Source organism: Sminthopsis crassicaudata, chromosome 2 (assembly GCF_048593235.1).
Source record: "Sminthopsis crassicaudata isolate SCR6 chromosome 2, ASM4859323v1, whole genome shotgun sequence".
NCBI classification, from domain to species: Eukaryota; Metazoa; Chordata; class Mammalia; order Dasyuromorphia; family Dasyuridae; genus Sminthopsis; species Sminthopsis crassicaudata.
Genome location: NC_133618.1, coordinates 529,188,727 through 529,214,862, shown reverse-complemented (window position 1 = coordinate 529,214,862; position 26,136 = coordinate 529,188,727). Strand labels below are relative to the sequence as shown.

At 34.1% G+C, this 26,136-nt stretch overlaps 1 protein-coding gene across 7 annotated transcripts in view; it reads right to left on the bottom strand.

The window, feature by feature from the left end:
* Nucleotides 1–26,136, bottom strand: part of TCF12 (transcription factor 12) — a 411,883-nt gene that overhangs the window by 18,117 nt on the left and 367,630 nt on the right. For 3 of the 7 annotated variants that reach the window (XM_074294612.1, XM_074294616.1, XM_074294617.1), the window contains 8 exons: nucleotides 24,736–24,841; nucleotides 23,459–23,598; nucleotides 23,015–23,159; nucleotides 22,617–22,681; nucleotides 15,590–15,668; nucleotides 7,124–7,197; nucleotides 6,019–6,090; nucleotides 5,064–5,270 (listed from right to left, as the gene is read on the bottom strand). In XM_074294612.1, the coding sequence (XP_074150713.1) occupies nucleotides 5,064–5,270; nucleotides 6,019–6,090; nucleotides 7,124–7,197; nucleotides 15,590–15,668; nucleotides 22,617–22,681; nucleotides 23,015–23,159; nucleotides 23,459–23,598; nucleotides 24,736–24,841 (888 nt within the window). The remainder of the gene's footprint in view (nucleotides 1–5,063; nucleotides 5,271–6,018; nucleotides 6,091–7,123; nucleotides 7,198–15,589; nucleotides 15,669–22,616; nucleotides 22,682–23,014; nucleotides 23,160–23,458; nucleotides 23,599–24,735; nucleotides 24,842–26,136) is intronic. The other 4 variants (XM_074294614.1, XM_074294618.1, XM_074294613.1 and 1 more) reach the window with 3 other exon arrangements.

The window sequence follows — 26,136 nt, the reverse complement described above, 5'->3', positions numbered from 1 at the left end:
TCTAAAAGACCATCCTGTAGATAATAAATAAAAATTGCTTTCAGGTTTTTTTTTTCCATGAGACAATATATCTGAGACTTACACAGTATTTCTTGTTTAAAAATATTTATTCAGAGTGACCTTTAAGCAAACTGACCTAAAGTTTCTTAGCATTAAAAAAAAAAAAGGTCACTATTTTTAAAAAACAGATTGAGATCAATTGGCTTTGGCTTGTATTTTTCAATGACTGAATGAGGTACTTTTAAATCATAAGAGATAATCAAAGTAAAAGCAAAGCAAAAGTAAAAAGCAAAAAGAGCCCACAAGAATAAGTATTAGTTAAATTCCCCCAGTACAGTAAATAATGAAGGCAAAAAACTCAAGAATGAAATATTATCCAGTATCATTAGCACTGTTAAGAAAAATAGAATATGGAAGAAAATAAGAATGAAGCTCCTATAAATATAAAAACTCTTAAGTTCCTATGAATATTAAAAAAAAAAACAACAATCTCTTATACCTTGAAAATAAAATCACACTCCTGGATAATGAACAACTGATAGATGTCAGAGGACATCATGTTAAAGACAAAGTAGTAGTCTATCTTTAAACTAAAGAAAGACCTGAATCAAGGTAACGAAACAACAAGCACATGTCATAGGGAAATACCTAATATTTCTAGGGTTTCTGGAATGGCCTAGATCAAATAAGGTTACTACTAAATTCCAATTTTACTTTTAACCCCTAATTTCCTTTCCTGCAATTCTTTTTAAGTTTTCATCATTAAAATAAATAAGCAAGAAAAAAGGAACCAAAACTCTTATTTCAATGTGTTCCCAAAGTACTTTCCCTTACCCCAAATTAAAGTTTTAAATGCTGTGTTAAACACAATAGTCTATCAATGCCAAATACTAATTTGATAAATCTTGGATTTTTATAACATTTTCCTGAAGCAAATATTGAAAAATACAGAACTATAAAATCCAAAAGGAAGAAGGAAATGAAGTAAACTGGGATTTTGAAATCTGGCTCAAAAATTGAGCAAATATTAAAAATTAAACCATGACTAGTTACACTAATCACCTAAAAAGGAGTTGAAATTGCTTACTTCCTAGTTTCTTTTTCAAATCACGGAAATTTAATTTTTGTTTGTGTATTAAGTAAATGAAGAATCTCAGATTAAAACTCTTTAGAAGATGAAACTTCAGTTATTGCTACACTATAACATCTGAGAATCTTGTATAGAAACAATAGCAAAAAAGTTAAAGTATTCTGATGCCAAACTATTTAAGTATATTTTGAACAAATGAAAGATCTATTTTAGATACCAAATAATTATTTTCCCAAATAGGTAAATAGCATTTCCACATACCAAGAATATCTACTTAAATTGATCATAGAGAAAAGAATTCAGAAATCATCTAATCCAGCTTCAACATTTCTCAAAGAATAAAGTGAGACCCAGAGAGGTGAAAAGATTCTCTCAGTCACCTAACTAGTAAATAGCAGAACTGAGATTTGAATATACATTCTGATTAGACATCCCATCTCTGCTGTACTACATGATCCCCTCACTCTATGTGTAAACTCAGTGAACTGAAGTGATTGGATACAGAACTATGTTCACTCAATACTTTTAAGTTAGTAGAACTGTTTTCCTATGATTATAAAAACAATCCTTAGACCAGGTAACTACAAAGAATTTGATTCAACAAATATCTTACATAACAAACAAGTTCCTATCTACATAAAAATATCATTCTCTACAATAAAAACATCCGAAATAATTTAAGTTGCAGACAGTTATAATATCAAGTATCGTTTATTTCCACTCTCCTATCATTCCAGGCTACCCAAACTAGTCATTTAAACTTTTAAACTACCCATCAAACAACAAAAGAGATTAAAAAGATTTTGGAGGAAGTAGGGGATAGGAATAATGTGTGTATAACATCATTTTTCCCCAAAATGGGTTTGAAGCACTTCATTTACTTGTTAATTCACTAAAAAGTTGCTAGGAGTCAGTTTAATAGAAGCTTTAAATTATGGAAAATGTAGAAATCACAGTGAATGAGATTTCTAATAATGCACTCATTTTAACAAAACTCCAGCAAAAAGCATAGAATAACTTGAAACTTGAATGGTCTGTGACATTGTAGAAATGTTATTTTAACTGAATCAAAATGACTCTATTTGGTTTAGAAAATAAATGAATGAAATAATGAAAAACAAATGTTCTTTAAGAAAGCTTCTTGCACAGGCTTTATCTTGCAAACAAACTGTTAGTAAATTGAAGCTAGATTGTAATCTTAATATCATTTTTTTTTTGGGTGGCATTGGAGAGAAAAACAAAACAACTCTTCCTTCATTTTATTTTACCTGTGTTGAGAAAGTAGAAACATAAACTTTAATATGAAACAAATCAGAGTCCAATTGATAATAAAGACTAACTCCAGAACATAGAATTAACACATTACTTATTCCCAATACAGTTGTAGTGTTTAGAAGTTGAAGGATGGAAATAACCAAACCAGGAAGGCTACTTTTGAGGATGGCTGGCAGTGGTTATGGTGATACACTCCAAACATTAAACACACACATACACATAGACACTGCTCCAAACATTTGGAAAGAGTTTATTCCATATGGGTGGGTACCAAGTGTGTATGCAAAGTGCAGGATTCCCAGCTGTGCTGCCGGAAGTCCTCTATCACGGATGAGAGCGCGCCAAAGGCAGCAGTCTTCCTAACCTCGAGATCTTTCCCAGAAGCATGCCTCAGCCTGCTCTGAGAGAACACCAGGCAGAATTTGATCTTTATTTCACTCCAGTCCTTTTTCATTTGAGACTGTGCACCAAAAACACTCAAGGTTAGAAGTTAATTTCCCAGCTGGGACCTTGAGTCACAGCTACAAACTGGATGTTGTCAATTTTTTTTTTTACATCTTGGAGCTTTCATCTCTTTGGTAAAAGCTAGGCAATGAAAACTTGTATCACAAGACCTTCAGGAGGTACTATGGTTAGAGTCCCAGCAGGGTAAGATGAAAGATAGTTCACTTCTATTGTCTAAAAATTATATGCAGTAGCATGAGAACTAAACTCTTCTGAATTGCTTCTAACAATTGCAGAGCTTATAGTTTCTTTTGTCCTGTTGCTGTTCTGTAATCTAATCCTGGATCACTTCAAGTTTTATAAATCCAATGACTGTACGAGATGTCTTGGAACTATTATTTTTACAATCTTTTGGTATTACAAAGTAGCTAATGAGGATTTTTGGAGGGTGTCTCAGGCTCTTCAAAGTATTCCTGTGTATTAGGATCTCTGAGAAATTATTTTTCTTGTTAAAGCATGTCTACTTGATTAGGTAGAGATGATAATTCAAAGATATAAAGATAGTGAACAAGATGGCATCTCAGCAACAAGTCAGGAGGAAGGAATCTGAGTTATAGAGACATGTCTAGATTCAAAATGCAAATCATAGTAAAGTCAAATAGAAGCAGTAAATTTGCAATTTAAGCTGAGATGGAAGAGGGAAAGGTGTGGATAATGGAAGAGAGAAAGATATCAAGAATAGAAGAGATGTAAAGACCTCATTGCTGTATTGGAGCAAGGTCTAATGGAGACTCAGTTTCATGACTTCTGTATAATGCATATTCTTCTCAAATCAAACTTCCAAAGAAAGAAATAATAGTATCTTATAATCATCAATTTACCATTTTCCATATGTGTGATTATTAATATTATTATATAGGTTCCTGAAAAAATGCTTAGATTGCATTCCCAAATGGTGGTTATTAACAATACCATTTTTTGTTAAAGTATCTAACTATTCTTCTGAAGACCATATTCTTTTTGAAAAATTGATTTGTTTTTAAAACATGGGTACAAAGTTATGCAAGCACTGAAAGTTGGCTGGGTTGCTGAAAATGCTATTCATAAGGAAACCTAGCAGTCCTGTTTGATGTTTACTACAGTGGCTCTGAAAGGAATATAAATAGATGTCTAACATGTGGATGTGAAAATCTGGAACCAATCCTATTTTACAGAACACAAGCCTTCAGCAATTGGGGCACCTAATTATTTTGATGATAGGTGAGTTTTAGCCTTGATCACATGGCTTGCAGCTAGGAATCTGTTTTATAAGCGAATATTTCACAGCATGCAATGAACCTTAAAAACCATGCCATAAACATGCAAACACATGGCAATAGTTAAATAAGCAGGTTCAAAAAGAGCTTCTTTTCTTAAGAAATATTTTGGAGAAAGAGTAACATAAGACATTAAACATACATTTTTGATGTGCACAGCCCTATAATCCTACCCCCCCATGTTTTTGAAAAGATGGACTGAATTATTTTATTCTTCTTCTTGGGGATTAATTTAAAATTGTTTCCTCTCCATTGTTACTTACACTACAGCTGTGCTCAACCCACCTCCTCATCCACCCCACCCCACCCCCTTTTTTTCATTTGGAAAAAAAGTTTAAATTTGGGCCTGCACAAATGAGGTTTCACATTCCAGCAGCTTTCTTCCAGGCTTCAGCCAGCATCTGCTATTGAAGACAAGTTCCAAATTACAATAAACAGCTTTTCCAGACCAGAACACTTGAAATTCAGTCTTTCTGGACTGCTTTTCCTATTCAGACTCCCTATCCACTATTTCAAGGAGAAAAACTATTCTGCCAATTATTACACATCTGGGAAAAAATGCATGTATAAGCTAAAATGCTCTCTGCAGAAACTCTCTGCTTTCTGCACATGGCCACAGCAGGATTTTATGGGCCAATGACCAAGCCAAAGTCTATAAAGCTTACCCCTCCAGCCACTCCTCAACTACCTTTCCAAAAGGAAAAGGGGGGAGGAATTTCTTCAACTTGATACCGACTGATGTTCAAAAAATGCACCTGCTACTTTTCCATAACCTTTGGTAAAAATTTGGAGAAAAATGTTTATTACATAAAAGTTTGGATCACCAGAAATGCACTTAAATTTGAATGCATTACAATGCTCTACTCTATTGTTTGAATCTTGAAAGACATTGAACATTTTCTATTTTAGATTTCTTAAGCAACTATGGAGACAGTTACCATTGATGCTGATCTACTGCTTGTGACAAGGCTTGATCCTCCATAGTTTGAATTGAGGCTTCCAAGTGATGCATTATGGGATGGTCCCAATAAGCTATGTATATCTCCATGGCCAGCAGGAAGGCTGGTAGAAGGTCCCACAGCATGGTTCCGTAGCACATGGATAGCATCATCCAGTCTATCTAAGCGATCCTCCATTCGAGACTGCTGTGGAGATTGAAAAGGAACATGGAGGTCACTGTTGATTTCTCTGTTAAATTCATTATACCACTACATTTTCTACTTTGGGTTACATGGAAAACATTAAGTGAAATGCAATATCAAAAGCAGCTACTGGCATTATGAATCAATAGGAAAAGAAAGGCAATCTGGAGAAGATGTTAAATGAATGCCACATCAGGAAAAGTGGCTTCTCAAAATGAATCTGGTGTAAAGTTAATGCTTTCAATGCTATGACAGATCACAGATTACTGTATCAGACACTAAATTATAGTCTTACTGATAAAGAACCGGGGAAAGGGATAACTTTAAAAATGATGCTGACTTTTTGAAAAAGTGGCAATTTGGGGAAGAAGCACAAGCAAAGTCAACCAAAATCTAGTTGTTTGTTGGAAATGAATAATGCATACATAGCTCACATTGTACGCACAACCAAGCTTGGGTGTTTGACAAACCAGAGGAAACAAACACAGTCATGTGTCTGTATATAGATTCACACATTAGAAAAATTCAAAATCAAAAGCATATGTCAGTAGGTCCCACTTTAAAAAAGAAACAATCATTTCCTTGAACATAAAAGAAAAGAAGCCTACTCTTGCAATTCTTTAGAAAATGAAATGGCAAAATGTTTGAGGTTAAAAGACTTTGTGATTTGTACTAATTGAAGATTAAAAGTGGTATTGGTGAGTGGAATTAACTTTAACACAAAAAGGCACCATCTAAAGAGAAATAGTACCTCACAGACATCCTTTAAGAAGGACATTGCATCTTGCAAATGCTCGTGAAGTTGCTGCTCAACTCGATTTTTCTGGCAAAGTCAAGACAGAACAGGAAGCAAAGCACAGGTTAAGATTAATTCCAAAAAGAGATGAGGAAATAGCTGATGTGCGTGTCAGCATAAAATGTTAGTTAAGTTAATATAAAGATCTGCTTGTATTAAGATATGAGAAGGCTAATGCTTAATTTTGAGTTATAAGGTTAGCATTCTACAGTGTCCAAATTGTTTTCATTTGATTATAAAATGTGGGGAAAGAAGAAAATTTTTGTCTGATTAAAAAAATTCTGTTAGTCACAGAAAAAAGAAATTTTATATTTGGAAACTAGAATATCCACAGATACTCAAAGCCTAGCTCAATATTCCATTAGATGTTTCTTTTCTAATCCTATACAACTGTAGAATATAAACACAGAAAGAAAAAAGACAAATTTTGTTAACAACCTACCACCAGATCTATATATTCAGTGCATATAAGAATAATCCTGAATTCTTCTCTGTTGCTTTATCTTTTATTTGTAACACAAATATGTTATATATTCTTTCCTGGGAAGAGTGCAAGAAAATGTTCCCTATAATACAAAGTTAATACCACATAGGAAATTTTTACATATTCCAATATCCGAATATGAATGCAATGTACAAAGCACATAGTTCTTCACATATAAAAACATACAACAAATTTCACAACTGTGGGTTGTTCTTTCATTCTTCTATTTGTAGCGATGAAAGTGCACACAGGGCTCAGCTCTGGGTTTGTCAAAGATATGGGAATCTCATAAGAGTATTTTAATACCAGATGTCTTAAGCCCAGAAGCCTGATGTCCAAGGAACAGATGGCAAAAGACACACCCTATGTCTTAGGTTGTTTAACTGAACTATACCATTTGTTAGAAAAGAATTCATTTGTAATGCTACCCTACTGTTTTTTTTTTCATTAATATGCAAGATATATACTAACTAAAATGAACTCCAAACTCTTGAATACGTGTGTGTGTGTGTGTGTGTGTGTGTGTGTGTGTGTGTGTGTGTGTGTTTATTTATTTGTTTTTAAAGTGGCTCTTACCAGGGAGTGGAGAGAATTTTCATAATTTGGAGATGAGGGGGGTTGGCCTCCAGGTCTGGACCACTGGCTAGCACCTGTTTAAAGAAAAAACAGAAACAAACAAACAAAAATCCCCCAAACACCAAGTTAACTCAGAGTTTTTTATGATATGCTGAAAGGAAATAAGAATATATTACTAAGCTCAATAAACATTAATAAAATAGTGTGAAAAGTTATCTAAGTTATCTAAGGCTTTAAAAAGTGGTAAATGTTTTGCTTCATATTGGTTGTTCACAGATCTAAAAAATTTTATTCAAAAGTATATTAACTGGCTTTTTAAATGTTACCACAAAAATTCAACTCTCTGCTAAGTGGTTATTTGTTCTCCAACTCTTGCAAAATGAAGGGAAAATGAAGGAATGAGTGAAAAAAGGTGAAAGATATACAGAAGAAAAGCAAACAAAAATGAAAGTTAAAGAAAAAGAGAATTGAATGGAAAAAATATATTATCCATAGCTTTGGGATAATGCCAGATTTTAAAGCCTTTGACTAATCCTAAGATCTCATTATAAGAAAAACACACAGTTCTAAAATCCTTATAAATTTATTGCAATTGTGATTTAGAGAATATATTATTTATAGTTAATCAAAAAAACCACTTAACTAAATTTCCCTTTTGAAAAGATCTACAAGGGCAAAACCAATTATATTAGAAATTTGAGATTATAATTAAAGAGTTTAGTTTGTCCAATTTATTCATTTTTAAAAATAATTGTTCCAAATATAACCTTGCCATAGCTTAATCCAGTAACATTTAGGAAAGTAGAAGATAAATAGAATACTACCATACATTTGTTATTTCAGATATATTAAGGTAAATTAAAAAGACTCTGTGTTTCATCTCAGCTGAATGAAACATTCATGGGTTGGATAGCAAAGTGGCAATTATATTCACATCACCCATATATTTATTGTAACTTGAAAGGAGAGACATATTCCTAATGAACAGATAACATTTCATAATTAATTATTTGTATGCTTTAGTAGCTGAGTAAGGAAATTTAAAATATAAAACTTGAAGTAACATATAACATGTATTTTTCCTTATCAATTAACAAACTATCTCTTAAAAACAGAATAGAGACATAAACTATTTCTGTATCCATTTAAGGCATAGACTTACAAACATAATCATAAATCAATTGCAGTAATAAATTATGGACATGCAAGTCCAAACAGCTCATTAAAAGAAAGGCCTATGGGCTTACATTTAAAGTAACATCCAAGGAAAAGCTCTGTAGCCAGAAAAATGAGATGAAGTTTAATGTCATAATTTCAAATAACTGCTCTCTCAAAAGAGATAGATTCATTTAAGAAAAGGGAACCATTAAAAAGAAAATCTTTCTGTAGGAAAATGGAGGTTCTAAGTCCATATGAACAGTGATCAGTGATGATCTACTGTGAGTTCTTGTAAGTAATATATATAAAGGCAGCATTGTCAGGGAGCAGAAAGAGTCCCAAATCCAGGTTTTCCCCCTTAAAACTCTGTGATGTTATCACTCAGATTTCTTTTCTCACACCTTAAGGTTCCTCAAAATGAGGAAGATGAACTAAGTGATTCCTAAGGTCCCTGCTAGCTCTAGCTACTGCAATTGATAATCCTAGATTATATTAATATGGTATCTGAAGGTTTGCAAGGTAATTTCTACACATTATTTCTTAACAGCTCTGTGAAATATTATGCAAGGCTGTTATTCTAGATAAAGAAATGGAGTTTCAAAGAAGACACCTACCTAATACAGCTAATAAGCATTAGATCTGAGATTTAGACTTAGGCTTTCAGGGTCCAAGTCTAGTGCTCATTCTATTACCTCATACCATCTTTCTATTGAATCGAAAGGAATGAAATTAAGAAGTTTTTTCTTAATTGAACCTAAAGCAGACAATATAACTGCAGCCTCCATGATAGCTTGTGCTTGTAAGGCTGTGTGAGGTAAGAATGGGAGATGTCGAAACCTATTAAGTCTTTTCTTTCCACTTTTGCAATCATTCTTGTTTCTCTTACGTTTTTTTCTCCCTTTATTTCCTAGACAATCTGTTCTTTGGATGAACTTCTAGTTTTGTCATTTTATTTTACTTACATGAGATTTTAACTAAATATAGTAAGTTTAATCTCTACTAATTTCGAGATTAAATTATTAGCAATAGTTTCCAAATTAGTCCTCCCAAACAAGTCTTAGGGGAGTATCTTTGTTACTCTTTGTCTCCAAGTGTCATAAGGTGAATAAATGGTTTATTCAGATAAAATAATTGTCAGACTCAGAGTTCAAATGAGACTTGAAGGAACCAAAAGCTAGTATAAAAACAATGTTACCTATAAAACAGTACAGAATACAGTCTGACATTCCAGACTGAGCTGGTCTTTTATGACTCAACTAATTAGAATAGGTACCAAGCAGAACAAGGTCATAAATTAGAGCCCTGAATTTCAATACAAATGACCAATTCAGTTTATTCTGTGAAATTCATGAACCAGACTGATTAGCCACCTCAAAGATGTAAGTTGTTGGTCATCAGGGAAACAAGGTGAGAAAGGATACAAGGATAGTTCATCTTTACTCATAAAACAACAATACCAAAAACAACAACAACAACAACAACAAACACTTTCAGAAGAAGGCAGCACAGTATAGTAGGACAAACACTTCATTAGAAATAAAGAAATCTGGGTTCTAGCTCTATGTGATTTCAGACCTTATTAATCGACTTCTGTGGATCTTACTGCCTCATCTGTAAAATGGAGAAAATGCTACCTTTTCTATTATTTCACAAGGTTGTTTTGAGGATCAAATGACATAACAAAAAAAGTACTTTGTACATGAGTACAGTGATGCTATGACAATTTACAGATGATTACAGGTCCATGATATGGTCTTTGTATACAAATGGCAGCTTATATTCTGCAATTCTCTTGTCTTTTTTTTTCCCCCCCCCAGACAACTGAGGATTTAAAGGACTATACATGATGAACTGGATGATGCAATGGATAGAACGCAAATCCTGGAGTTAGGAAGACTTGAGTTCAAGTCGTGTGATCTTGAGCAAGTTACTCAGTCTTATTGCCTCAGTTTCCTTAACTGTAAAATGAGCTGGAGAAAGAAATGCCAAACCATCTCGTGGTTTTGTCAAAAAAAAAAACAACCCACAAATAAGATCATGGAAAGTAGGATGTAATTCAAAATGACTTAACAACATGAAGTCGGGGGAGAAATCTTTCATCAAACTGGAGTGTAGTCCACTATCTTCCCTCCCATCTCTACAAACTGCTGGCCCCACTCTCAAACAGTGGTTCTGAATTCTAGGTGTACAGCTTTGTTTCTGTACTTCTTAAAGAAATTTGAAATAACTGCAGTAGTAACAACTGTTCTTTAAATCTAATGATTAACTGAAGCATCAATACAGAAGTATAGAAAATCAAGCAAATAGTCCAAAAGCTTCGATTGCTTTCTCTCAATTCACACAACTACCCAACCAAGGGTCCTCATCTTTTTTTTTTTTCCCTGGACAATGGCAATCACCCCCTGAAGTCACCTCCCTGCTTCAAGTCACTTCCCTCTCCTCTCCATTTTTTATCAGCTGCCATTTTTCTAAAGCACAAACATGATCATGTAACTCCTCTCAAAAAAAAAAAAATTCCAGTACTTTCCTATTATTTCCAGAGTCAAATATAAATTGTTTGACACTTAAAACTCTCCACAACTTGGCCCCAATCTATCCTTAATGCACATTATTCCTCAGTACATTCACTGTGGTCTAGTTATACTGCCTCCTACTTGCTTTTCATACACGCCACCCCATCTCCTACCTTTATGCCTTTGCCCCAGATATCTCCCATGTCCATGTCTAGAAACATTCTCTTCTCACCTGCTGTGAGAAGTGAGAAATGAGAAATGATTCAGTCAGAATTACTCTGTTTCCTTCAGTGTTTTGTTCAAACACCCCCTTTTACATGGAAACAGTAAGGAAACAATGCCTGATTCACCAAGCTGTTAGTATCTTCACCAGTCAATTGGTATCTATTTTGTATCCATTTCTACATATGAATATGTATGTATGATATATATACATATATGATATATATATAATTAATTTATTTTTATTTTTCATTTTTTTATTCAAGCTTATTTTCAAAACCTATGCATAGATAATTTTTCAATATTGACCCTTGAAAAATCTTGTGTTCCAAATTTTTCCCTCACCCCTTCCCAGATAGTAAGTAATCCAATATACGTTAAACATGTTAAAATATATGTTCATTGATTAATTTATTGATAATGTTTGTTGATGGAACACTGGAATTATATTCAGAGGTCTGCTTGACCTTGAGACCTTGAGAAAATTGCTTACATTTCTTAATGTGCCTCAGTATTCTCATCTGTAAAATCGGGAGTTTGGACCTCTATCATCCTTGGTAGCTTTAATATTATATGTTCCTATAACATACTAAGGCCAATTATGAGTTTAGAATACATTATAGAAGATAAATGAGAGGTCTCACTTTTACTATGTTATTACTAGGTAGAAAATATTCCTAGCACTTTGGTTATTAAGAAGAGAAACTTAGTAAGCTATTTTTGAAAGTGCCTTTGGCTCTTTGCAGAGCAACCAAGAAAACTGGCTTCTGTTCAGAGAGACTTGTAGAAAACATACCTGATATTGAGATACATTAAACAATTTTTTTTTTCAGAAGCCAAGATAGTTTGGGATAAGGAACAATGAGAGCTGCTTGACAAAAAAATCTGGAAGAGCTTTGATCATCAAATCATCCAGTGCTACTGATCTGATTTACAAAACATAGTTCACTCTGGGTGGGATTTAGCAGGAATTTTACCTACTGTGGCTTGTTAATTAATTATGAGAACTAAATCCAATATTTTTTGTGTCAGAAAGAAATCCAGCGCAAGCATTTCCACATTTCTGTGGTTCTCTCCTGCTTAATCAAGACCTTTACCGGTACATCACTGTCTACACACTTTAGTCCAAACTCTTTTGCCTGGCAGTTTAGGCTTGTCTAGGCCTGTATTGTATTGTATTATATAATCATTTATCTCCTACCATTTCTCTATGTGAACACTCTTCTAGTCAAATTGATTTCACTATTTCCCACCTCTGTGCCTTAGTTCAGGCTATTGTCTTCAGTTAGAATATCCTTTTTACTCTTCTCTCTATTTAAGGCATTCTTTTTGAAGAATACTTGAAGAATAATAGTACCTACTATTACTTCAAATAGTACCTACCCCATCATTCCAGACCTGAGCATCCTGGTCTGGATGCAATTTTTCATCTCTCCATTTGTTGCTAACATTATTTTCCATACTAATCTATTTGTATTTAGAGCTCACAGCTTTGCACTGTTAGATACATTTTCTAGGCAGATTTGGGGACAGTAACCCTTCTCTATAACTCTTAAGGTCATTAAATACAGTACCTTACATTTTGTAGGTGCTTGATAAAAAAATACCTGATGAATGATTTTAAGTTGCATTCATGTATTGGCATTTAACTTCTGTGATTACTTTGAAGGAAGACTGGATGCTAGGATTATTGGAAATTTCTCATTTTTTATCAGACTGGAGCTAGAAGGGTCCTTAAGAGATCTAGTCCAAATTTCTTATTTTACAGATAAGTTTAAAGTCTATGATGACCAAAAGAATAAGCAGCAGAGGCCATATTTGACCTTAAGTCCTCTAATGCCAAGTCTAGGCTATCTCCACTACAATATATTTCCTTTATATTTCCACATCAAAGGGAAGACTAGGGTTTAATCCTACAACTAATAGGGGAAACTCTGCTCCCTTCCCCCAAACTGCAGGCATAAAGGTAACTACTTTCCTTCTCTCTCTGACTTTTGTCTTGCTGGGAAGATTGAGATTATTTAGTATAAAACTAACTGAAAAGTTTTAGAGCGCAATGAATAACAATTCCCCCCACCCCAAACTACTTGTCTGACTTCCAAGCCACCTAAGAAAACACCTGTTTTCTTTACTTTCTTTACTGTTTTTTCCCAAACACAAAATTACCTCCTAGGAACTTCTGTAAGGATTTTTTCCAGGTGGAGGATTTTGCCATAATTTGGAAAGTTCCCAAGGAACATGCAAAGAAAGAAGAGAGAGCAGAAGCTTGCCTTTCTAATCTTAAACAAGAAAGCCAATTTTGAAAAGGATGTGTATATCTCTGCCCTTATATATACTCCCTCATATTCCTCTGTAACTTAGAGGCTGGTCTAGAGATGAAACACCACAGGGGGAAATTAAAGGGAAAGTATTTCTCTACCCCCCCTCCCCAGATGATAAGAGGCCAATGTCTTTCCACAGAAGAGTTTCCATATTTCATATGGTACGTCTTATTAATAAAAAAAAATCTCTGATTTGCCTTTCGCCCCCCAATACTTTTTGACAAATTGATTTTGCCTTTATTTTTTCCTTTACTGTTGTAAAGGTAGTGGTGGGGAGTGATGCTAAGGGGGAAGGACTGGGGAAGGACCGAGGAAGGGGAGGAAGATGTGTACTTGCATAAAACCTAGAGTCTCTGATTTGCTATCTCATCAGAACAACATATAAGACATTTTTTCCTTTCAATGTGACTGCTGAATCAAAGAAGAAATCTATTAATCTCTTCACTACAGAATTCAACATGAATTTTTCAGCCATTAGAGGAAATAAAACAACTACTTAAAAGCAGCTGCTCAGGTATTCTCTCTCAGTCCACAGATATTCATTAATCAACCAAATCACAGGGGAAAAGAAAGTAATACTCATTAAATAGGAAAAAAATATGGGAGGGGAAGGGGAAGAATAACTTGAATTTTTATTTTGAACTATTATTTTAAGAAATGTAAATAGAGGACACAATTCTCTCATTTTATTGATAGACCCTTTGATCCCAGACTTTCAGAAGCAAGGCCAGCTTTTTCTGCTGCCTGGCTTTCCACTCAGTGCTAATTAAAACAAAAAGGCAGCTTTTGTAGATGACTAGCCAAGAAGGGTGGGGTAGGATAGGGTAAGGATATGTGGGGGGTGGGGAGAAGGGGGAGAAATGAACATATTTAGTAGGAGTTAATGTGGGTATATCAGATGAGAAAGGGAAACAGGCTGTGGTAAAACTGACATTGATAATTCAGCAAAACTGTGCCACAGGGGCTGAACAGGGTTAAAGTTACATCATTCTGCCTGTAATTCCAGCTCCCTTTTAAACAACAACTTTAAGTCAATGGGGCTTTCATAGTTCTGTCTATGTGGGGAACAGCTGTTCAACTTTTACTAGACAGCTGAGGCCACAGTGTCTGAGAAAACTGCAGTACCCGCTAAGAGTTGTAAACAGCTGCCAGTAGTTCATCATCTCCACGTTGGAATGCTTCTTAGCAGACATGCAACATTCATACATAAAGCACAGGTGATGGAAGATGGCTAGACCCAAGAGCCCTGATTTTCAGAAAGATCAGGCAATGCAGAAGGCTTGAGAAGCTATATGGACACAAGTAATTTCTTGATCAGCATGAGTGAATGGATCCATAGTCAAAATGTTTGTAGGAGGAAGTATTGGTGGCCCGCACTACTGAGTTGCCTAGCTATTTCCCTGAGATCAGACTCAGCAATTTTGCTTCTCCAGAGTTGTTGACTTTGTTGCAGTATTGGTCAAGAAAGTAAATTTCCCAATTTAGCCTAACTTATAATAAATCATTTAATATTAGTTTAACTTATTCATTAAAAAGGTAAAAATCTCCAATCACAATAATGAATGTCTTGAGAAATGTTTACTTACACTTTTAATTAAAGTCATAATGACTTGGCAGCAGGCAAAAGCAAATCTCAACAGTTTATATATCTCTACTAGCAAGAAGTGGTTTTGTTTGAAAAAAAAAAAAGGAAAAAGCCCACATTGCTATCCCCCCCATTTCTTCCTACTCTAAATATTTTAAAGTTTAGCCACATGTAAGTCATTCACATAAGGGCTCTTTCCATAAAACTAAAGTTAAACAGAGAAAAGTATCTTTCTTAAGTCTGTGGAATACATGTTAACATATAAAGATTCAGAGAGGATACAAATAAAGATAGGCCATTAAAAGAAATAAAACTAGCCATGGGTCAAATACACAGGGACTCATAAAAATACAATGTAAATCTGGGCTGTGAGGGAAAAGATAAGCTGCATTTTAACTTTTAAAACAAGAGATTTTACTCTTCTCATAGGTTCTCTTTCCAAACAATAATTTGCTTTGCTGTCAATTTAATATTTATGGAACTTCTATAAGAAATTATAAAAATTAAGTTAGCTAGAAGTCATTAAAATGTTTCTTAGTGTACAGATTTTTTTTCACACTTTTTCTAATGATAGTTTGATTTCAGGCATGAAAAAACTTTGATACCACTCAAAATAAAATATTAGCAACAATCATACTACTGACTAAGAAAGTAAAATCTAGCATACCTGTAAGAGGTGATGGTGATCCAACTGGCGTTGATGGATTTGAGGGAAAGCTACTGCTGGTATGGTCTGGAGAATAAATCTAACAAAATGAAAATATGCAAATTTATTTATCAACATTTGATTCAAAAGGAGGAAAATGAAAACTACTGATTGCATTATATATTTTTTTTAATCTTCCATTGCCATCTTTTAAGCTAACTTGGTTTTTAAAAATTTACTGATCAATCCTAGCACGGCTTTACTATACCAAAGACTTGAGTCTGTATTTGTGGAGACTCAGTTTTTTTATACCAACATTCAAAAAGCATAGTATGATTTCTATTGTAAGGTGAACTCAGAGAAGAGAATCTTTTTTTTTTTTTGGTTATTTAAAGTGGCATGAAAATAATGAATAGCTTTGGAAATGATTACTAAAAGACAAGATGTGAATTAATGAAATAAAGGAAACAGAAAATAGGGGAATATGTGTCAGAACATAAAATATATACATGTGACCAACTGCTGTCCTTTAAAGTAGTCACCTTATGAAGCTGATAATGCTTAAAACTTTTTCAGAATACCTCTCCTTAGAAGTACCTTCTTCTTCAGAAATCATGTATAATCTGCCATAAGAAAGTCAGACTCATTACTTTATAAATAAAAGCTTGTTTTGACTAGAAATAGCAGTATCCAATTTGATCACCAACAGTGTTCACTAGACTTGGTTCCAAATGACTTTGGGCAATTTTCCAAAAAATCAAATATATCCTCAGAAAGAAAAAAAATATTTTTGTGAGGAGTTATAAAGATTCAGAAGGCAAATCTATAAAAGAGGTTCTAAAAATGTTTTAAGCAATGATATTATTATTGAAATAGTTCATATGATGACTATTTTGAGGTTAATAACATACCTCTGAATGTATAAATTCTGGAACATTTATTAAGGGGAAAAAAGCAGTTATATTACATTATATTGACTTTCTATGCCAATAGAAATAGTTGTAGCACTTCCTTAAAGGTTACCTAATAAACCACAGATATTTCACAAATTCTCCCAATTGAGGTACCAAGGACCTCTTCTGGGCCAATCATGTGCCCATAATGGATACAACAAATTACTCTCAGAAGTGTGCATGTAACCAGCTTATTGCAAATTGGCCAACTGCTGGGAGCAAGTTGCCGTTCCCTGAATGTCATCAAATGAAGAAAGTGTGGTTGTAAAGTTGTTCCAAATAGAAAGGATTCAATCTTGAATATCACTCTCAAAGCTTCTACTAAAATAATAAGTTTTAGAAGGATTCAATTTTAGAACTTAAATGTTGTCTAAAGGGTGGATAGATCCTCAAATTAATCCATAAAGATTTAAGATAATGCCAATTTTCTGTAAAGAAATGCATAGTCAGTAATTTCGCAAACCATTACTAACCTGAACACTTCTGTAAAAAATATGATGTGACTTCCAAACAGTCTAAAAAAGTCAACTAACTCAGCTAAAAGACCAGTTTTTATAAGGTGCTACTAAACTGTCATTTCAACTATACAGTTTTAAAAGATCATTATCAAATAATTAAAAACTAAAAATTGGGAAATCAAGTTGGAAAGCATGTAAAGAGCAGGAGCTCAGATGACTAAGATAAGGAAACTAGTAATGGGGAGGCAGAAGTTTTCTTAGTGGCCACTATTACTATTCCACTGATGCCTAGAATTAACTTAGAGTTGCTGCCCTCTGAGAGTTATTGGGTGACATCTGTGAAAATTAGCTGGTGGTCACACTCTGAGGCCTAGTGGCTTTTGTACATATGTGATCTAGATCAACTATGCAAATCAACATGGGCTTATGGTTTAAATGAAACCAGACAAGGCTTTAAAGTAAGGTAAATGTCAACTAACATTTCTTCTATGCTTCTGATGCCTTTCTTTGTATTCCCAGTGCCTGGCATATAGTAGGCACTTAATACATGCTTACTGATTGATGTTTACTTTTATAAAATCCCCTATGATTAGACTATGATCCTAGGATCCAAAACTGTTTTTAATTTGATGGCATTCTTGAAGCTGTTCGAATGGCTGATTTGGTGGCATGCCAACTGAATGATGCAAATAAAAAAACTTGAAATCCATTTAATTCTGCCACTGTTAAAAATCTGGCCAACTTAATAAGCTTTAATATGCTTATGTGTAGAATGGATCAATAGCAAATGTGGGCTTCATTTCACAGTTCCCTTAGAGATGTTGCCAACCACCCCCCTCCTCAACAAAAAAACAAACCAAAACCCAAACCCAAACAAAAAAAAACTCAAAACAACAAAAGCAACAGCAACAGCAGCAACCCAAAACAAAACAAAAACCTAACATTGCCTATCAAGTCCCTTAAGTACTAGGGAAGAAAGATAACTGGCTAATATCAGGTACTGAGCTTTAATCCTCAGATTCATCTAAATCCAACCTGTGTAATATGCTAGACAAGTACATTAGATTGTTGCTATAATACATTTTGATAAAAGTGCAATTCAGTATATAGTGACCTGGTCACGTAAGCAAGCCATACAGTTAGGAGTTAATTATTGAAGAACCAGAAGTACTATAGAAATAGATGGTTTTAAGGCAGTTCCATGATATAAATCTTGAGACGAGTGTTAAAGTGAAGCCTGACTGTATTCAGGAATTGTTCCTAACACATTAAGCTGCCAATGTTGCTCTATTTGGCAGATATGGTCCTTCAAGGGTGGAAGTGGATTGTCAACCCTCAATTTCCTTGATTTCCTCTCTACTACAACCAAATGATTCTCTAAGTATGTCAATAGCTGGTGACAGGTCCTTTATCTAAAAGAAGGAAGAGGTTACACTTCAGAGGAACAGGCAAAACTGAGAGTGACAATGAGGATTACTACCTTTCAATAGTAATCTGAGCAAAACTGTTCTTCTGCTCTATGCAAAATATATGTAAACTCTCTTCTTTTCCCTTAATGACTGCATTCACAGAGGAGAAGGGTAACACAAATTTATCAACGAAAGGGAGAGGGAAAGAAAGCATTTCTAGTGTGTTTGTAACCTGGTTAACCCAAACAAAAGCTTTCCCCCAATCATCATCTAAAATGATGACACCTTCCCCTCCCCCCAACCCCATCTCAGGACTGAAAGTGATGATACATACAATATGTTTCTTGAGTTTACAGACAACTTGGCAAGATGCAATATTCCTTCTTTTGTTCCATGCTGTTTTGATAAATGTATAGAAATAAATCTGTATGTGACTATAATGACACAAATATGTAAAACAAGCATGCTTACTCTAAAACCCTACACACCGTTTGCTTCAACTTTGGTTTTGCATACCATACTCTGCTATCACCTTGTCAGACAAAGATTTCCCAAGTTTGTAAAACTTGTGTTACTTTAAAAACTCAACACACACAATGCTTTATTTGGAATACAGCATTCACCCAAATTGACTAAATCAACAATACATTTTCTATTGGAATCTCAAGTTTTAAGGAGATCTCACAGTGGAGTTAAGTGAAAAGGGGGAAAAAGTCATGCACTTTAAAAATGGGGGTGGGGAAGAAAAAAGTCATTTAGAAACCAGGACGTAAACACAAAGTAAGAGCTCATTCTGCATGCAATCCATGGTTGCTGTACTGTTAAATGACCAATGATGAATAACTCTGATACCTTCTGCCAGGCTTAAACGGTAACATGACTCATTTTACTGCAACAAATGAGACTCCTCCTCCTATCAGTCATGGTCCATTCCAATCAGCAGGGTGCCAATAAGCCAGGGTCTAATGAAAAGGGCCTTAGACAAAAAGGACACAATGGAGAGCCCACAGAGCCAAACCTCCGAGCTGTTAGCCCAATTTTTTAAACACTACAGTGCACATTTCAGTTAATCTTTGTTATGCTAATGTTATTGAGTCAAAGGCAACAAAGAAACTTATTTCATGAATTACTTTTAAAAGTCAACTTCCCTGAATTTTCTTTCCTTTTGTTAGGGACTACTGGCCATTTAACCATCAAGATCACAAAAAACACATTTATTCTTGCTCTGAGGTAGGAATCAAAACATAAATTATCACAAAGAGGTCTGATATAATCAACAAAGTTAAACAGTCCTCCTGTTTGATCTCCTCTAAATTAAAGACCAAGTGTTTTGATTTGGTATTAGGCACTGAAATAAACCAGATGTTTCTTCCTCCATATAACCCTCCATGGGCACAATCTTAAAGGGTTATTGTCTGGCAAATGTTCAGGGAAACACATTAGAAATGGCACGAATACCCAGATTTTCTTTTCTTTCTATCTACACTAGTTCATTATCTAAACTAATGCATAATCCACAGGGCTTTGGGAACTTTGTGTAAATACTTTCATGTACAATTCTCTTTCTTGCTACCCTGAGATTAAGACCACAATTATCCTGGCTTAAACCTAAAATAAAAGAACCTTTGCAAATGTATTATCTGGCCTTACATGTTTAATCACACAGTATTCTGCATGTGCTTTAATACCTAAACTGAAGAACAAAGGTTGTACCCGCTGATGTTTCACACATGAAAGGCCTCTCTAAGATGTACATCAACAGACAATTTGAGAACCAGAAATGATTTTTAACAAAAGGATGAGGGTTTCTATGTCTAAAATCATATATTCCTTTTAAATATTTAAAAATGTAAAGAATTTAAAATTTTGAGACTAAGTTTCCAAATAAAGTATCACAAGATGGAAAATTTGAAATGTATATTATCAGATTCTCCACTGTAACAACCATTAAGTTTCTTTTCTCCATCCTTCACATGTTTAACTATGTAATCACATTCTCCCTTGACAATTTAATGTTTTATTAATTAATTTATTTTTTTAAGAACAAATCTATTTGCTCTAAAAGTAAGTCCGTAGTGGGGGTGGGGAAATGTGTTTTTGGGGTGGGGGGGATGAGAGGGAGGGCAGCAGATGGATTGAAGCAAGGGATTTGAAGTGTGCAGACTATGGCATGCGGTGATAGAGCAGATGGAATGCATCACCATCAGCTATGACAGAAATGATTTATGGAATGACCTGGCTGCTCCTGCCAAGCAAAAACATAGGATGACAGAGCTAAGTTTCCATGACAACCAAAGCCCACCCACTAACTAGATTAAACATTTCTTCCCTGGCTTCCACTCATAGTAAATTTGGAATTCTTTCCAAATGCCAACCTGGTTTGGCTAGTGCACTAGTCATAATAAGGGAAAGTACTCAAGGACCTGGAGGTACCTGAAAATGCACTTGAGGATCACTGAGGATGTCAGAAACTTTTGCTGTTTTACAAGTTACGATTTCTGCAGAGAACTTAAATGGATTATGAAGGTTTATATTCCCTAGCTGTATCTCCCTACCTCATAGAGATATCTGCCATTCAAGTGAGATAATGTATATGAAAGCAGTTTGAAAACTATAGATTTCTCTTTTAAGTATGCCATATTACTTAAAGATACATTTTAATTGATATCTTTTGTTTTTAAATCACTTACATTTCTCAATATATTATTTCCAGAGTCATTACTTATAACCAGCAAGATATTTTAAAAGTCAAAAGGATCTCACAAACTCAATGCTTGTTTGTCTTGCTGCATCTGAAATACTTGCTATCAGATTCCATTTGGGTTAACAGACCCCTTAATCACCTCATGTCTTTCAGAAGCAACTTATGAGTTAATAAAATGTATCAGAAACTGCTCTCAAAAATCTCAATTCACTAGTAAGTTGAAATTTAAGAATATAGCTGCTAGAGTTTGGCTCAGTTTTGTCTTCACAATTCTGATTACAGAGACTTTATACATGTGATTTATCTACATAAAATATCAGAGATGGGTTTTTTTTTTTTTTAATCAGTTCTATTAAGAAATACTCCACCTGCTATGTGGACCCAAAAGATCCACTTGGGATCAAGATTGTTGGTGTTATAAACAAATCAAGTCTATAAGATTTCTAAGAGCTTATTTGCTAGAAAAAGAAAGAAACAAGAATAGGAAGCAGCCTGGGGAAACTCTTCTGAACTTTGAAGCATAAAACTATTACTAAAAGAATTGAGTTAAGGTTCCTTGTGGGTTAGTGATGACTGCCTTATCTTCCATTTGGCAGTGAGAAAAGAAAGGATTTCAAGTTGATTGTCTATGAATCAGGCACTAAAACATAATCAGTGCTTTATTATTAATATGTTGATAACAGTATGACATAAAGTAGTTCTTCCAGGTAATACTATGGAAATTTTATTATGAATTTCCCAAAACACAGTTTTACTCATTTTAGCATCAATTCTTAAAATGAATTTCGCATCTGTAATGTTGTTCTCTCATTTCCTTTTCTCCTGATTGGCTCAACTGCAGCTGTAATGATAAACAGTCTTCCGATTGTTGGTTTTTTCCTTTTTTTATATGCAAAATACTTTGCCTTTTAAAAAAATTCCTTATAAATCCATTTTATTCTTTGGATCTGAAGGGAGTAGCTGGGTTGCCCTTCTAGGTTCCATTCAACCTATTTTAAAGGGTCACTGAGCATACACTTTAAACCTTTATGAATGAACTGATCCACTAATCTTTGCTATTTGTATCTTGGATACAAAATGTCCAAATTCACTCTCCATCTACTTACAGCTGATCCATATATAGAGGAGGCAAATATTTCAAATGAAGTCAGAAGGCTAATTTTCATGAAGAAAAAAATAGCAACTTCCTTTATCTGATATATACATGTATATACATATATGTATATATGAATGTACACATACATAGAAAAAAGAAAAGAGGAAGGGGAAAGGGAAGGAGAGAGAAAGAGAGAAACAGTCAGAGACAGAGATAGAAAGAGACTTTGGAATAATTTAAGCTTACATATCAACTATAGACTCAATATGGAGTTGGTGATTAACAAAGAGATGTCTAATTGTAATGTGGAAATTATAACAGGGAAGTCTAGAAATTAGGACATTTTATGTATGATATCTAAAATCCAAAAAAGAAACCCCCAAACTCAATGACCTCTAATTACTACTGAATACAGTGTTAATACTCACAGATGCCAAAGCCTTGCCAAGTGCATCGCCCGTCTGTGAGCTTCCAGCAGCATTCCCTCTGGTTCCTGGACATTGGAGTAGGAAAACGAACCAAGAGTTTACTTTCAGACTATGAAGTAAGTTTACATGCCTCTGACATTTATAAACATGGTAAAATGTCCACAGTTATTTCAGAGGTATGCTTTTTAGTAATTCTACATCTATCACACTAATATAACAAACATTTCATCTGTGATATATTTAATATGGTGATTTTAAAGGTGCCTTTTCAGGCACTATAGGGTTGAAGGATGAAAAGTTTTTAAAAATTCTCACTTAAAAAAAACCAAAAAGGCATATAGGATCACAGATAATCCAAAAAGTTGATCCTAATGATTTTTGAATCTTAAAATACTCACCTAAAATGTTATCTGATCCATTGATGGGAGGAGTATGTGAGGCAGCAACATAAGGTGAACTGCTGGTACTGCCTCGATGGAAGCTAGACATTGGAGGAAGACTTGCATTTATATCTGTTGGTGAAACTGAATGTGGAGGATAACTCTAGGGAAAAAAAAGGGAAAAAAAGACAAGATCTCATCAGCTCCACTTCCTGAATAAACATGCACACATGGTTAAACAATGACTGCAATATGTCAAAAAGAGAACATTGCAAGTTAGCAGCTGAGGAACTTCAATTGTGTCAGGGCTGCTTTCTTACAAGCATATATAGAATGTGTTAAGCAGAGAAGTATTTCAAATATGAGCATTTTGATAGAATCTAGTTTTATAATTATAATCCTAAAAGAAATAGAAGTAGAAACAGAAAGCTAGTGTGCCTTAATTGTGGGGTATAATCTTACCAAGCGGTCATGTGTATGCAGACTGCCATAACTACTGGATTGTGACATGTGAGAAGTGGAGGTCCCCAAAATTCCACCATAACCAGGCTGGCTCATCCCATTTGATGAACTCCAAAGGTCAGAAGAATTGTGGGTCCCGTCTAAAAAGAAGAGGAAAAAATTTCTTCTTAGCAAAGAAATTTGAACTTATTTTACTTTAATAATGATATAAAAATTAATTTTCTCTCTAGATTCTCCTCACTCTTCTCATGCCAGTAATAAGACTCTCCATCTAGTTCTCCTTTCTTCATGTTGCATTGCTATATTTAAAAAGAAGAAATTAGTCTCAAGAGTTGAAATATAATCTGGCAGCTGAGAAAATACCAAGTACTTGAGCTAATTACAAAAACCTTTAGAAACTCCAGATTCATATCAAGAAAAGTGATAAAATGCCAGACTATTGCAGGAGGGGAAAGGTTGAAGCTTGCAAACTTGGTTAAGTGGCACTCATCATAAATATAGAATGGAAAAAATTCTTAATCTATAATAGGCAATTTATATTATTTAAAAACATTTTAATAAAGTGAAATAAAATAATTTTTCAGTAAGATTTAAATAACTGATAATTACTGTATTATATTCAGCCTCTAAGCAAAATGTGTCTATAGTGATTTCACTTACCAATGTAAAAGTCAAACAACTCTGTATATAGTAATTTATTGCTCACATGTAATGTGTGCTTTCCAGTCTAAAACCACATCAGACCAAGTAAAACCATTTGCTAGACATGAAGTAAAGGAAACGCAATCCTTTTTCTCTCTTACAAAGTCTTACCCTGTTCTCTCCTTTTTGCACCACATTTATGTTAGAAATTCTAGGTGTGATACTACTCTAAATCTTCATGTAAAAGGTAAAAATTGAACAAGTTGTCAATAAAAGCTGTCCATTCAGGTTTCAGAATGATCAAGAATTCCTCTTCTCATTTTTCTCAATTACTCCAATGTGCAATTCCGTAGCCCTTACAAATCTAAGACTGGCTGACTGCCCATCTGGTCTGCTGGGTAATCCACCTAAATTGCAGTCAGCAATTAACGTCACTGGAAAAACCTTTAAATCAAAGGACAGTTTATTTCACTCAGAAACACCTAGATAATTTATATCAAACTTCCTGCATGGTCACATAGCAACCACTCTTTTCTGGAAACTTTATGATCCAAAGTGTCAGTTAATATGCAGAAGATAATCACAGTAGCATGTACTGGGGGTTTTTTGTTTGTTTGTTTTTAAAAAGTACTTACCTTGCATAAAGAAAGTGCTAGCAAACATACTGGTTGGTGGTTTGGGAGATGGATAACTAGGAGATTCTCGGTTGAAATCATCCGAATTTGGGGATGGTGCATATACCTTAAAATTAAATACCAACAAAATTAAAAAAAAAATACATGCTCTCTGGCTAACACTTAGGTAAAGCTGAATTGAGTACTCAAAAAAGAGCCCCAAATCTCACAAAACATATACATAAATACAGAAAAATAATGCTCAATTCGATTGCTGTCTGAATGTTTGTTTTTAGCAAACTGCCAGAGCAGAACACCGCGAGCATCCCCATAACACACTCTACAGTGTGCCAATTAAACCAGGTGGTTGGATAAACGCATATAATGTTGAATTTGCTTACAAAACACAAATCTCACAGTCTTGTGGCACAAAATGCAGAATATAAAACCTTTACTAAATATGGCTCAAAAGATAAACTGGATCCATAAAATCCAAACTCCTGATGTAAACATTAAATACCAAACAATTACAATTTAATTAAACTAGATAAAATGTGAATGACCTATGTAAATACTGAGAATTAAACACGTAGGGCATATAGCAATCAGATTCTTAATTTGATAAGGTTGGCATAAAACAAATGTACAATCTATATCTTGCTATGGGATTTTAAAACTTCAAAACAAAATAATCTTTCAAGTCTGGCACTGTTTAAAAAACAAAACAAACAAACAAAAACACAACAACTCATTTTGATCTGTCAGTGGAATACCAATTTCCCTTGGTAAACCTTTATTTCAGATAAGCACAGTATGAACATTTTGAACTGGCAACTGACCAACAAACATTCTCATCACTTTGGAAACTATTTAGGCAGCCAAATAACCTTAATAATCAAACTATCCTTATGGCAGCTGCTGAATCAAACAGGGAAAACAAATCTTTAAAAAAAGAAATTAGATTAGGTATGGACTACACATGAAACAGGGAAAAGGTAGGATGATGTTCCTGAGAGAGTTACCCATAAAACAAAGAGATAATCTGTAAGAAGCAAGGGAAATTATTTCACTGACAAGTATTACTTTAATATCAATACATTAAATTTTACTGCAACATGAAAGACCACATTCATTTCAGTGGGAGAATTTTCATAGAATCAGATTTAGAGCTGTGAAGGACATTATATATTAATTGGATTGTTAATAAAAACTAATATGCCAAAATGCTGTGAGAGTACATTAACATAGGACCAAAAATGATTTTTTAAAAAATAAAATAAACCAAATACAAATATTTTAATGCACAGTATGTGAAAGGGAATACAGAAGTCACCAGTCTCTATTATCAGTATATGATACCATAAAGGAAATATGAAAATTTCTCTTGTCATTTAAATGTGTGTTGTTGTGGTTTTTTTTTGT